Below are 15,679 nucleotides of genomic sequence, written 5' to 3'. Positions count from 1 at the left end.
TCGGTATCCAAATCATGAACTGTTACGTATGATTTCGCTTGGGATGCTATTTATAGAGTTTAGATTCCGCTTGAAAGTGTCAAGGTGCAGTTCAAGCGGAATTAACTATGTTGTGATTCCGCTTGAAACTGCATAATGTCATTTCAAGCGAAATCACCACCTTCAAGCGAAATTAGATCAAATACTCTAACATCCTATTTTCTCGAACTTCGTGCCCTGATCTAACAATCTAGTACAAGACTCGATACAAGACGAAGTCGACAGATGTATGCACTAACATCTAGGATCAAGACAAGTGTTCCCCAGATGTTTTATGATGCTAACACGTGTATAGTGGTATTCCAAAACAATTAAACAAGTTGTTGAATTCGAAACAGGCTGCAGAAGATCTTCACAAGATTGCAGGTTGCAGAGCTGGGAACCTGCCGGTTCTACGGGAAAATGTCCTCCGTCGTGCCACACGCCAGGGGAAGGAGACCCCGGCGCGCCACGCGAGGCAACAACTTTTAAAGTTGTTTTGTTTTGTTGTATGTTCAGTCCCTGCACTCTAATTACTCGATAATCTGACATTTTTAGCATGCATGGTCAGTGTGAAAAGGTCAGGGGTGTTCTAGGGAGTGTAGCCATGCATTTGTAAGTCTTGGACACATTGTAAATAGCTCCCGTATAAAGAATTTACACTTTTACACTTTTAAGCCCTATTCTTGGAAACTTCAATTTACATCATAATTTTGAATCAGATCTTTATGAACCTTTTATCAGATGTTCATGAGGGTGTAATAATGTATTACAAAGCCTTGGGAATGTTAACAGGTCACACAAAGGCAAAAATTAACATGTTGACACTTTTAACCCCTGTGTTTTGTAACTTTCGATTTTTAAGCGCAAACAGCTTCTAGTGTCTGACAATTTATTCAATAATGAATACGGACATTATAGAGAGTCATTCAGAGGCACAAGAATGGCATGTTGACACTTTGGATTCCTTTATTCACATATTTACATTGTTTGACAACTTCAGTCCCTCGGAAAATAATTCCTTACATGTTTAAAGTCCATGACACGTGTCTTCATAATATTGGTCGTGATTTTACGAGGTGTTACACATTACCTACGAAATTTGGAGGCAAAATAGGACTTTTGGCTCTCATTCTTCATCACCATCATCATATTTTTCACAACACCAACCGAATCAAAGATGCAATCATTCACTTCTCAAGCCTTTGAAGATCAACCAACCACCATGAGTGGCTAATTGTTTTATGGTTTCCTCCGGATGGAGGATTCTTGTAAGTTATTGACTTTTATGTGTTTAAAATAGTCGTAAACTTGGTAATCTAAGCATTCGATGCGTTTTACCATTTGATTTGATTAATTGAGTTGTAAACGATTGGTTTTACTTTAATTCTTGATTCTAATTCATTCAATTCCCGAGATTTCTAGTAATTGGGATACATTTGACAGGGGTTAGGGTTAGTAACTCCCATTGATTATTCTTATGATAACCTTCCGTTTTTTTTATAACCGAAGTAAGTAGTCTTAGGGTAATCACAATTAGTTAATCGGGTTCAATAATCGTGCCTATGTGATTGTCACAATTTAAACGCGTAATTGACGTGACTTTGAATCTGAAACCCAGAGGAACCATTGTTTCTCCAACTGTTTACAACTTCGTTTTTAGTAATTCGTAGTTTAATCAACTCTCAACCCATCAAAGTTTATATTTTTTCAATTAGTATTCTTTCTTAATTCATAACGCTTTCCACAATACTCCTTTGGTTCGAGACGTTGCTTATCTTATCTATTTAGGTTAACTAGGTTTTTGATTGACACTCACGACAGTCATCAATGGGGAGTTAACTAAAACAAGCTATGGATTAACAAGAGGTGTGTGTTTGTGTGTGTGTGTGTGTGCTAATGATTTTAGGAAAGAAAGTATTTATTGAAAGTGAGTGAAGCGTTCGTGTCGCCGCTATCACATGTCATGTAATTTTTCTACTTAACCCACCAACTATCTTGCGTTGGCGCTAACGCGGAACATTTATGTTTTCTATGTCCATGTAGAGTCATAAGTTGTTAATTACTCAAAAGGGGGTTAATGGTTTTGGTGTGGGACTTTGGGTTGGTAAGCTTTTACCAACGCGTAGCGATAAGATCAAAGTGCGGAGGACTTGGTATATATAAAAATAACTACCTTTGAGGAATTGACGCCTCACCAAGGGAACCATATTCATAAGTAATATAAACCCCTTAAACTATTTTCTTAATTAATACTAATCCATAATGGTATATGGTTTCCCTGCTGATTCGACAATATATTTGTGGTTTGATTGGACCTTGTGTGGCGTCACCCTGCTTATTCAAAGCAATATGGTCGAGTGTGTGAGGGTCGCTAATATAGAACACCACAACTTTATGGGTTAATAGAATACGACTTCTCCTCTCGCAATCAGGCTCTTTTTATCCATTGTAAGTTTTCGTTGATGAATCATCTGAAGGTAAACTTATCCCAAACATCCATTTTCATTGATTACAAAACTATTTATTTTACTCTTCATTTTATTTTATGAACCACTTTTTACCATTGAATTTGGGTTAAACTAGACATTGATGAAGACACGGTACTAAAAGATGTGGTATCCTTGGATGATATCGGTATCTTACCGTCATTGTATTGCGCCAACGATGGTGCACGTGCCCAACATGAAGTGTAGTGTACGTGATGGTATTTTATCTTTTTTTTTTTAATATTAAAACTTGAACCAGTGTATAAAACGGCTAAAAATATACCACATTTATTTACACACCCGCTCACGTTATATTGTCTTTTTAGTTTTATTTTATTTTATTTTATCAACAAACCCTCATACCTTATTGTACAACTAAAAAATGATATGTATACTTGCCTTATTACATGTAGTTGTCTATTAAAATGACAACAATTTTTATAAATTCAAAATGAGATTTTGTGCAAGAAAACCGCATAAAAAATTACACACTTTGCACACATCACAAGTAATATTTCGTATATATTGTAAAATTAGCCATTCAATGTTTGTCATTTATATCTCGCGTATACAAATCAACGGCTAATAAGTAATCATCACTATTTCATCTAACCATTAAGATCACTGAATTCATGATCCGTGTCTTTCCCTATCAACCAATAAGATCATTTTAAATGGCCTATATATACACATAAGATATAGATTCGTTTAAAAAAATCCAAGTATTTTATTTCCCTTTTCGTAAACCCTAGTTCTTTCTTGAAGTTCTTTCTAATAATCCATCTGAAAATGGCACCCGGTGCGTTGATCTTCAAGCACGCATTATCTAAAAATAAGTTAAAATATGAGGAGAATCCCTCAAAGGGAAAATTGAAAATGCAGAGGGAGAAACAACGAAAGAAGAGTAAGAAGTCGTATGAGACTTACAAACCATACATCTCCAAGTTATTAAAGAATGTACACAGTGGCAGAATTGGGATCTCCAACAAGGCAACGGAGATCATGAATTCGTTCATCAACGACATGAGCGAGAAAATTTTTCTTGAAGCTTCTAAACTTGCAAGGATATCCAAGAAAAGCACAATATCTCGTAGAGAAATCGAGTATGCTGTAAAACTTGTGCTTCCTGGAAAACTGGCTAAGCACGCTTTGGATCGCGGCACCAAAGCGACAGAGATCTTTACAAGTATTTAGATTTATTATGCTTAGTTTTATGTACGTGGTTGTTGTAATAATCCTTAAATGAAACTAAATAAAGCCATGACTTTTGGCTATGTTAAAATTAAGTAAATGCAATGAAATAAATACCAAATTTTATATCCTTTGAATTCTTTGAACCAATACAAAGCCTATTTTTAGAGTGAATTGCAAGTTTTGTCCTTTATCTTTAGGCCATTTTGCAAGTTTTGTCCTTTATGTTTAAATTTGACGAGTTTTGTCCTTTATGTTTGAAAATCAAGCACGTTTTACCCTTTGGGGCAAAACGTGCTTGATTTTTAAGGACAAAACGTGCTTGATTTTTTAAACATAAAGGACAAAACGTGCTTGATTTTTAAACATAAAGGACAAAACGTGCTTGATTTTTAAGGCCCAAATGGTAAAACGTGCTTGATTTTTAAACATAAAGGACAAAACTCGTCAAATTTAACATAAAGGACAAAACTTGCAAAATGGCCTAAAGATAAAGGACAAGTCTTGCAATTCACTCCTATTTTTATGAGGTTACTAACAATTTTTCAAATTATAAGAAAATTAAAAGTAAAATCCACTAATATTTAGAAGTAAAAAGGCAAGCGTTGATATATTAGATAATAAAAAATGATTTGATAAACTACGAGAGATGATGAATGTTAAAGCCATAAAAATGAAGTACTGAAGGACTAATTGTGTCAAACATTAAATCTTTGGTGGGACTGCCGATGATGCTCTTTTATCCAAGCACTTTTATCCCATATTATGTTGTCCTCGAAGAGGTGTAAGAATAACAAGTGTTCCCAAATTCACTCATCCAATATTAGGAATGTTAGGTTGGAGCTGCCAATGATACTCACATATTTGATTCATCATGCGTCTCCTTTTTACATGTTCAAATTATCAAAATCTTCCATCTCTTATTATATCTGATATGTCATGCCACCCTCAAATCTGATTAAAAAAAAAACTTAATTTCTTATTCAAACCATGTGTAGTGGAAGGGGAAGATAATGCCCCACCCTAGGCCATTTTACGCCATGTGGCGGTCCAGTCAGTTATTGGGCGTTTTCTAAAATGGGTGTAGTGGGGATGAGGCATTATTGGGCATTATTGGGGCATTAAATAAAATAAAGAAAAAACACAGAAAAAATCTTATTGGATAAGGAGAAGGGGGCTGAAAGATGATTGGACAAGGGAGAAGGGGGAAGACGTTTTATATAAAACGCCAAATTCATTTTTTTTCAAAAAAAAAGCCAAAAAACGCCCTATGTAATGGGAGGGGGCGTTTTTGGACGTTAATTTCTTATTCAAACCATGTGTAGTGGAAGGGGAAGATAATGCCCCACCCTAGGCCATTTTACGCCATGTGGCGGTCCAGTCAGTTATTGGGCGTTTTCTAAAATGGGTGTAGTGGGGATGAGGCATTATTGGGCATTATTGGGGCATTAAATAAAATAAAGAAAAAACACAGAAAAAATCTTATTGGATAAGGAGAAGGGGGCTGAAAGATGATTGGACAAGGGAGAAGGGGGAAGACGTTTTATATAAAACGCCAAATTCATTTTTTTTCAAAAAAAAAAAAGCCAAAAAACGCCCTATGTAATGGGAGGGGGCGTTTTTGGACGTTATTTTTGAAATTTAAAAAAAAAAACGCCCCACTACACACGGTCTCAGTCACATCAAATGTTGAAAATAAGCACATTAAACGATATATAACATTTATATTATAAAATTCAAAAAAGAAAAAAAAATTAAGAAGTTCTATTAAAATATACTAATAAGAGAAAACGAAATATAATGAGTGTTAAAAAACACAAAGGCAAGACTAAAGAAAAAAGTTGTATAACAAAAACGTACAACCATATTAAACCATAACCTACACAATTTTAGTATTTCAAAATCTAGTTTGTTAAATATTATAATATTTAAAATACAACATGACATTTAAAAAAATATAAAACTAATAAACTAATCAAGTTGATCACTTTAAACATGATTTAGTTAAATAATAAATTCTTTTACGAAATAATAAAAGAAAAAAAAATAGATCTAAAATATAAATATTAAATCTACCACTATAGAACACAAAAGAATTTTTGGTGAAATAGTAAAAGGAAATATACAAAAAAAAAAAAAAAGAAAAAAAAGAAAACTATGGTTAAAGTGTTGCTTCTCTTCAGGTTAAGGGTTGGAGCCATGTCAAAGACGGATTGGTATAGAAATTTGTTGTTCAAAAAAATAAAAATAGAAGGCAAAAAAGAAAAAAAAATTAAAAGATGACGGAACCGATAGGGGACACGGAGGTTTCTTTGGTATTTCATCATGTGTAATACACGCATTATATATATATATATATATATATATATATATATATATATATATAGGGGACCGCTAAAATGAAAACCATCTCCAGTTGTAAGAACCGTGAGAATTTTTTGATCCGGGGCGAGTTGGACCAAATTTTTTTTTCATAAACGTAGATGCTTGTATTATAAACACATTTGTAAAAAAAAATTAAAAAAAAAAAGTCGTGTTTATAATATAAACTTGTGGTGCTCAAAACTACACACACGACATTTTTTTTTTGATTTTTTTTTTACAAATGTGTTTATAATACACGCATCTACGTTTATGAAAAAAAAATTTGGTCCACCTCGCCCCGGATCAAAAAGTTCTCACGATTCTTACAACTCGAGGTGGTTCTTATTTTAGCGCAATTATATATATATATATATATATATATTAATTAAATTATTAATTAAATATTGATAGGAATAGTGACTATTTTGTCATTTAGTGGGTATATTTATTTAATTTTTTTTCTTTTTTATTATTATTACTTAAAACAAATTCAATGCTACAGTAGGTTTTCATTTTGTCTTTTTCTTTGTATTGTGAACAAGTGATTTTTTTTTCTTTTTCCTTCTATTGTAAAGATGTGAAATTTCTGGCACGCACGCTTTCTGCCTTTTTGTTAGTAACTTAGCATGTTATATTCGTTATATAATTATAAAAATATGAAGAGATAGAATATTGGAAGAGGATCATGAAAAAACTCGCGTTTCACTAGAAAATTTGAGAAAACTTTATCAAGCAATTGATATTTGTATTGAATTTTTCCTATGGTTTAGTTTTTTGGCTTTACTGTTTAGAATTTAATTATTAGAGATTAGAGATTAACTTTTAGTTATTAATAAAAAAACAACTTCAATGCTACAATGTGTTTTCATTTTGTCTTTTTCTTTGTATTATGAATAAGTGATTTTTTTTTGTTTTTATTTTCCTTCTGTTGTGATTGTGAATATGTGAGATGTTTCAGACACACACTTTTCACCTTACAAGTTAGTAGGATATATCGCTGATTACAAAAAGATGAAGAGATTTAAATATTGGCATATGATCATAAGAAAACTTGAGAAAACCTTATCAAGTGATAAATATTTATGTTAATTTTTTTCTGGGGTTTAGTTTTTAGAGTTTACAGTTTAGAAATTTATTATTAGAGTTTACACATTAACTTTTAGGGTTTAGATTTAGCATTTAGTTTTTAGGTGTTAGAGCATTCACATCCTATCTACCATCCTAATTTCTATAAGTACAATAAAATTCACTACCTTTCTCTATCTTTTTCAATTAACTAATACTTTTTTATACATTTATCGTTACCTTGTCTCTCTCCTCTACTGATAACCACTCTCTAAAAATATAAAAAAAAAATTTAAAGGTGAACTGTGTTTTTTTTTTTTTTTTTTTTCATATTTACAGATGAATAGAGTGGAGATCCTACGAAAAGTGTGTTTTTTCCTAGAAAGTCTAGGAAGCGATCTGGGCCATTCAATGGGTGTGTTTAATGGTTGAGATCATCTTAGTGGCATTTTGGTAATATGTGTTTCTTAAAAATAGGATTATTTAATTAATCAGGGGTAGATATGTCATTTAGCTTGTTTTAAATATGGAAATAATTGTCATTCCATAACCACCCCACATTTCTTGCGATTTTCTCTCTCTCTCTCTCTCTCTCTCTCTCTCTCTCTTCCTTCTATCTTTCATGAAGAAACACATCAAGAAAACACATCGTATTAATCTGCTTGCTAATATGCTTGCTGTTAAAACACAGCGTCAAGAAATCCTCCAGCATTACCAGCAGGGATGGTAAAACACAGCGTATGAATCTGCTTGCTGTTAAAACACAACTGTATGAATCTGAATGCTAATACACGACTGTATCAATCTGCTTGCTGTTAAAACACAACTGTATGAATCTGCTTGCTGTTAAAACACAACTGTATGAATCTGAATGCTAAAACACAACTGTATGAATCTGAATGCTAAAACACAACTGTATGAATCTGCTTGCTGTTAAAACACAACTGTATGAATCTGAATAATAAAACACAGCTGTATGAATCTGCTTGCTGTTAAAACACATCACCAAGAACAAACTATTAAAACACAGTACCAAGAACATGCTGATAGATTCCAGATGCCATGATTTTTCTCTCCGTATAAAAAATATGATCAGCGATGAATCTTGTGAGCAAGAAAACGAAGGAATGATTAATATTAAGTGAGATCAGAAATCGAAAACAAAAAATTCCGAAATTTATGGAGCAAATCGGTTTCATTATGGATAGTTAGTTATTGAAGATAATTTCCTAAAATAAAAATAGATTATGAAAGTACATAATTGCCCTTCTAGTTAAAATCCTTCAATGCCACGTGTCGCATTCCGATTGCTTCCTAGACTTTCTAGGAACAATCAACTTTCTACCCAACTCCTCCTCCAGATGAATAATAACATTTTCTCTCTACTCCACTCACAACTCATCATAACCACTATCTATTATATGGAGGAGCCTCTCATAGAATTTGGTGAACAGGATGTGAATGCTCTTAGCCTTTAGGATTTAGTTTTTTTTTTTTTGTGGTTTAGGCTTTAGTGATTAGTGCTTAGGGTTTTGGATTTAGTGGTTAGATAAATTTTTCTCTAGTTTTCTCACAAAGATAAGTTTTCCTATGATCCAGCCCCAATAAATCTTAAGTAGGGCTGTAAACGAACCAAGTGTTCGGCGAACAGTTCGTGAACCGTTTGGCGGGAAGTTCGTTTGTGTTCGTTCGTTTATTAAACAAACGAACACGAACAATATATTTCGTTCATTTAGTTAAATAAACAAACATGAACATAGGTCGTGTTTGTTCGTTTATGTTCGTGAACGTTTGGTAAGATGTTCGTTTGTGTTCGATAGTTCATTAGTGTTTTTAGTTTTTATATTTATTTAAAAACTTCAAAATTCCGACAAATTAAATATCTAATAAGTGTCAGTCTAATATTCTGTTCATGAACGATTGTTTGTGTTCGTTTGTTTCCATTTGTGTTCATGAACATTAGTTTGTCCTCATTTTTGTTCATCAACGTTCGTTGCCTAAAATTAACAAACAAACATAAACGAACACGAACAAGTTCATTTCCTTAACAAACGAACACGAACATAAAATTTCGTTCGATAAGTGTTCGTGAACGGTTCGCGAACACATATATTTCTTAACAAACGGACACGAACAAGGTCTTGTTCGTGTTCGTTCGGTTCGTTTACAACCCTAATCTTAAGTACATAATACGTATATTAAAGTTAAAATGTTGGTAATTTAATTTTAAATGTATGTAACTTATTTGAATTTTTTTTGTGTAATAACTTGCATGTTGATTAAAAAATGGAATGCACGGCTGTTTTTAGTTATTTATAAACGTTTCAATGTGGATTTTTTTTTTTGAAAATAGAGTTGTATTTAAAGGTATTTTTTTTGTATCGTAGGTTAGGATATATGAGTGATGTTATTGTTACTGTGTCGTGAGGAACCCAACCGCTTATGAGTAAACAACATTATTGTATTTTGCCATAATGGAAACGGTATCAGTAACTAAAAAATAGAATGCGCGGTTGCTTTTAGTTTTTTTTTTTTTTTTTTGTAAATGTTCTAGTGTAGATTTTCTTGAAATAATTCAAATTCGAGTTTTTTTGTATCGTAGGCTATAGCGAGTGACGTTAACGTTGTGACACCATGACGAACCCAACCGCTTACGAGCGAATAACATCATTGTATTTTACCGTAATGGAAATTGTGACAACTGTGTTCTGTAATCGTTGTACAATGTAAAACAATGTTGATTACTAATAAAACAACGTGCATTGGTGTTATTATATGTGTTTTTGTGTTACTATGTGTATATTTGTGTTTGGTAATTTTTCAATTTGATTCAACTCCGATTTCAAGCTTTAAATCGCTTTCTAGAAGGTTATACCCAAACTGGTGCGTAAACACAGTCAGTATAACACGACAAACACTCCGGAATAGTGATATAGGCTTAACATACCTTAAATAACCTCCACATAACTTAGATATAAGTTTTGGATGGTTTGGTGTGTTGAAATCAAGTTTGTTCGACCGCAGGGACTATTTGTGTCAAACTGCGAAACTATACCGATTTGTATAGTAACGAACATTCCGGAACTTGATCATAAGTTAAACATACCCTAAATAATCTTTACATAGCTTAGAAATAGGCTTTGAGGGGTTCGGTATGCTAAATTAAACTTTATTGATCAATAGGGACTAAAAGCGTCAAAAAGTGCATAAGTTTGCATTTTCGCGCATATCTTACGTTCTGAATACATCCGGACATCCAAAAATTTATGTAAGCATTAAAGTATTTTATTTTAGTGTTTGGCATAAGAAAATTCCATTCGTCGCTTGATTTGGATCGTTTTTGCGTTCGTTACGACTTCCGTCGTAATTAACCGAATGACGCCACCGTACGACCAAACTAGCCGACATCCGAGATATTTTTGAGCATATTTTAAGTCCCTTATACTTTAACTTCATTTTAGAGCTTCGAATTGGGGTTAACGGGGCTTAAACGTGTCAAAAATGCATCAAAAACCAAGTTTGGGGCTTCAGGGACTAAAACTGCCAATTTTCAAAGTTGCTGACCTGCAAGGTCCTTACGGTCCGTATGGACCTTTGCTTACGGTCCATAAGCCATCCCCAGACCAGCAGAATGTGTTTCCAGCTATTTCCAGCTCATTCCAGCTCTTGCAAATGGTTTTTGATCAATCTATGGGCCAATTTTGATGGTTTTTGAGTGCCCCTTGTATTTGTAAACCATGTGCCAACATGGATGGTTGAGATTGAAGCTCGGTTTTCGTTAAACGGTCTTAACGGTTCAAGGAAATCTATAAATACCCACCTTCACTTCACTCCCAAAGCACAATTGATCTGATTTTGGCTCTCTAAGTTGAAGTTTAACCTTCATACCTGAGAGTAAATCGGATCAAGAGCTTGCGGGGACCTTCTGTAAGTATTCTTTCGTTCTTTCCATTCGTTTTTATCGTTAAAGTCAAACTGCGTTTGACTTTCTGCATTGACCAGTTTTTGGTCGATGCGAAGTTCGTTTGAACTTCATAACGTGAGCGTAATCACGATGGTTATAGTCCCTAGTGACTATACCTACTGATTACCACGTTATCTAGGCTCAGTGACGAGTCGTAGCTTCGGCCAGAATGCGTTTTCTCGCGTATTTTGTAACCAAGCTACTTTTAGGTATCGAAACCGTTTGTTTTGATACCAAACCTGTTTTCTAACTTAACTAAACATGTTTTGGCATGTTTAGCTCGTCACTTTTAGGTTTAGTGCTTGTGTAGAGTCGAAAGTCAAGCGGACTAAACACCCGCTTAGACTTTCGAGCACGACCCGTTTGGTCGATCATTAGGATCCGACCAAACATGTTTAGGACCATAGTAGCTTAGGGAATAACCTTTTGAGGTTATACCTTATGGTCACTTAGGTTTAATTAGTCGCATGATAAGTAGTTTATATGACTTAGGTAAATTACCAAAATACCCTTTTCATGCATAATTGGTAATTAAACATATGTAACATAAACTTTTGTCACATAACTGATTATACAACATAATTAAACATGTATTGGCATATAATACTTGTCATAAGATTAGTTAGACGTCTTAAACGCGCATTGCGCGCACGACGCGTTAAAGTAGTGTAAGCTACCTTAATGGCTCGCAATGGGTTGAAAGCACTTAGGTTAGGTTTCAATTTAGGATGTAGGCTTTGTTAAACCATATTACACGAGTTCCAACACTCATTTGGTTTACAAGACCTCATCCTATCCGATCGTCCGGTTTAGGCGTCTATTGTTTGACTAGTAATTCAATTACTAGGTGCTACTTGATTTCTCTGGTTTTCTTGAGTTCTATTGATTGAAGATACTTTGCATTTCATATGAGTACATAGTTCCCCTATTTTACTGTTTTCAATTGTTTTGGGGTGATTCATATGTACAAAATGATTTTCAAGGTTTAAACAATGGTTTTTCAAAAACAATCAAGATGGTTTATACAAAACTAATAACTATTTCAATAAAGTGAACAAAACTTATTGGTTGTAGTTACATAACAAATGACATTCATTAATTTTGGCCGAACCGACCAGTATTAGGTTATGGTACCATAGGATCTGATAAATCCCGTTATTTTACTACACCCATGGTTATGTGTGGGGGTTGTGGGTAATGACTGAATCTGATGTTTGTTAACTTACCCATTGGTGGTTTGTTAACTCGAGAAGCGAGAAGCGAGGTGGTCTAGTCACAAAGGTTTGAATGTTGTTAGCGAGACGACCATAAATAGTTATTCACAAATTAAAACAAGGATGATTTAAACGATTTTAAACGAGTTAACGTTTTTGAAACAATTTGAACAAGTTAAACGAATTGGATAAACGATTGGTTTTTGGTTAGTGTTTAGATAACGGGATGGGTGTAATGTGATGAAAGCATGGTGGATACGCCGCTGGTACTTCCTATATATAAGTGTTTTCAACATATTACATACCGTGGCGTTATTTTGTTCACTTGGGTAAACGATTTTGAAATGAGGTCACACAACAATGTTTTCTAAAAGATATAAACCATACGAGTTTTTAACGAGTTTTTACAAGATGTTTTACAAAATGTTTTACAAGTTGGATTTCTAAAACAAATGTTTTTGGGTTAAGAAGCATGGCTACGAGATTTTACAAACTATAACCCACTTGATTTGAGTTGGTTAAATATGTTGCAATACACTTTTCAAAACAAGGTTTGTATTTTGACTCTTGTAGTCTAATAAAGTACTGCAACATGTAAATGAGCCATGATTCCGACACTCTTATAAAACCTATGTACTCGCCAGCATTTCTTTGATGACTTTGTTTTTACATATGTTTCAGGTGTTATTGCTTGATTGATATCTAGGATGCATGCGTCACATAGGATCTGGACGAGGCCTTAGTGACATAATAACAATGATAGTCGATATATAACTTGTTTGTTCTATGTTAAGACAATGTAAATTTACTTAAAATTTAAATAAAACAAAACTTTTTGTATCCATGGTTGTGAAACGATAATTCTGTTACAACACTCCCCGACGTTTCCTCCACGTTTTGTTGTTTTAACGTGGTTGGGGTGTGACAGAAATGGTATCAATGTTTGCTTTTATATTTTTCGGCACACCAAACCGATGATCACCAAATTTCCAACGCGTTGTGGGGAGAAAAAACGACCGCACTCCTGCTGCAAAGCACGGAAAAAAAAACTAGTTAAAACTAGTTCATAAAAAAATTGAAAAATAAATTATCCAATCAAGCACTACCATCTACCGACATTCTACTTCAACCTTATCTTAGCTTATCTTATATATATATATATATATATATATAGGATGAGGATCATTACAGAACACTAACTATTGCGAGAACAAAAAGAACAACTCTAAAACACTAAATTTTGGGATTTAAGTTTCATGTTTTAATAAAATTTATATTTCTTACATTCATATGTGAATTATGTATACATAAAAAACCATATTTTTTTTACCTACACGTAGCTTACATACATGTTGGTAATTTAACCTACACATAACCTACATATGTAGGTTATACAAAAAGTGAAAATTTTTCATTTTTTGTTTTGAATTATAGTGTAAGAAACAATAAATCTTACATTTGCAACATTTTCATTTACTTTTTAGATTTTTATGATTAAAAAAATAGGTGATTCATTGTGTTCTGCGTGTTCTCGCAACATTTTGTGTTCTGCATAGAACCTTCCCATATATATATATATATACTCCAGTTGTAAGAACCGCGAGAACCACTCTCAACCAATCAGAATTTGACAACCCAAAGGGTATTATGGTCATTTACCTCAAATGTCCAATCTCTATCTCTCTCTTCATTAAAGTCACCTGACTTTAAATAACTCTCTCCTCTCTCATCTACTTCTATCTCTTTCTTTCCACCATTTCGAATAACAGATCTTCTTTCTTTTCACCATTTTGAATCCCCTGCTCCTTTCCACCATTAAAATCCAGACCTCTGTCTCTCTTTTCTCTTTTCTCTAGAGCCTATATCTCTTTCTAGATCTTTCTAGATCTTTCAAGATCCGGCAGTGGTTCGACGGTGAGTGGTGTGATGGTGTTCGGGGAAGATGGTGGGGGGAGTGTGATGGTGTTTTCATGGTGACGGTGGTCGGTGGCGGTTGGAATACAACGGCAACAAACGAACATCGATGGTGGGCTTCACGGTAAACAACGACAACAACGAACGGCAGCGGTGGGCTTCACGGTAAAACAACCGTTAATCCGGCAAGAAGTATTGACACCGGCAACAACGAATGGCGGTCGGGCCGATTTTTCCGGCAAGAAGTTTGACACCAGCGGTGGTGTTCCAGCTCCGACACCCGGCGGAGCAAGCATCTTTTCACTCCAGTAAGCCTAACCCCTTATCATTATCCATTTCCTTTCAGATCTGTTAAGATCAATTTGGTTCTGGCACTAGATAAGGAAATTTAGCTTCTGTTCTTGTTTTAATAGTATTAATTGACAAGCTAAATATGTGGTGTGCTTATTAACTTGTTTCTTTTCTTTAGATGTTACAGAAGACAGTAACAATTCCTAAAGCCAAAGGGTAAGTTTCTACAGTTAGTTTTTGTTTAGTAGAATCAGTGCATTTTTGCTTTTAGGGATTTATTTGTTTTATATAAATTTTCTTTCCATGTTATGACAAATCTTGGTGAGAAGCTGACCGATGAGGAAGTTGATGAAACGATCCATGAGGCTGATGTCGACGGTGATGGTCAGACCAACTACGAGGAATTCGTGAAGGTCATGATGGCGAAGCGAGAACCTTTAACATCAAACCCATCTTTTATTTTAGAAAGAGGTATTAAACACTTTCAGTAGAAATTAATGGAGTTTGTTGGGTGCATTTTGTTTGATCTTATTTTAGAAAGAGGTATTCTACTTAGTTCCTTCTTTCAAGCCGTTCATTTTCTTCTACTTTGAAATTAGTTATAAACCTTGAACAGTTGGTTTGGTTCAATCTTTCTTGATTTATGCTTCATCTTTGTGATTTTACAGTTTGATGTTTTGTGCCAATACATGATACTTGCCATTGACACGAGACCCGGTAACATTTTAATGATGCGAATTTTAATTACATAATATATATTTTATAGTTAACGCGAACTGATACTTTAGTGACTTGTAATGTTTGGCATTTTGATGAAAATTTTATATATATATTGTTTTGTTTTGTATTGTTGAAAAGTTATTGTTTGCGTTTTGAAAATATATCGGCACTTTAGTTGTCGGGATCGTTCAAAAACAGGGGAAACTCTGTCCGTTTTCCGTTAAATGGGGGCGTAAAAAATGGGGAAACGTGACGTAATTTTTTTTTTGTAAAAAGGTTTAAACCCGTAAAAAGTAGCTTTTTAGTAAAACAAATCTAAAAAAATTGTTTTTGTAAAATATTTGTTTTTTTTAAGTTTTACGTAAAACATAAAACGTAAAAAGTTTAACGAAAAACGTAAAAAGTTTAACGTAAAACGTAAATCGTAAAACGTAAAACGTAAAAAGTTT

At 33.8% G+C, this 15,679-nt stretch overlaps 1 protein-coding gene across 1 annotated transcript; it reads left to right on the top strand.

Annotated features, from left to right (window-relative positions):
• The first annotated feature begins 3,296 nt into the window (after positions 1-3,296).
• On the top strand, positions 3,297-3,701 carry LOC110933306 (histone H2B.5). The gene has a single exon (XM_022176535.1). It carries the CDS (start codon positions 3,297-3,299, stop codon positions 3,699-3,701), a length of 405 nt encoding a protein of 134 aa, XP_022032227.1.
• The last annotated feature ends 11,978 nt before the right edge of the window (positions 3,702-15,679 follow it).

This window comes from Helianthus annuus, chromosome 8 (genome assembly GCF_002127325.2).
Source record: "Helianthus annuus cultivar XRQ/B chromosome 8, HanXRQr2.0-SUNRISE, whole genome shotgun sequence".
NCBI classification, from domain to species: Eukaryota; Viridiplantae; Streptophyta; class Magnoliopsida; order Asterales; family Asteraceae; genus Helianthus; species Helianthus annuus.
The sequence above is the reverse complement of the archived record's forward strand: the minus strand, read 5'-3'. Positions and strand labels throughout refer to the sequence as shown.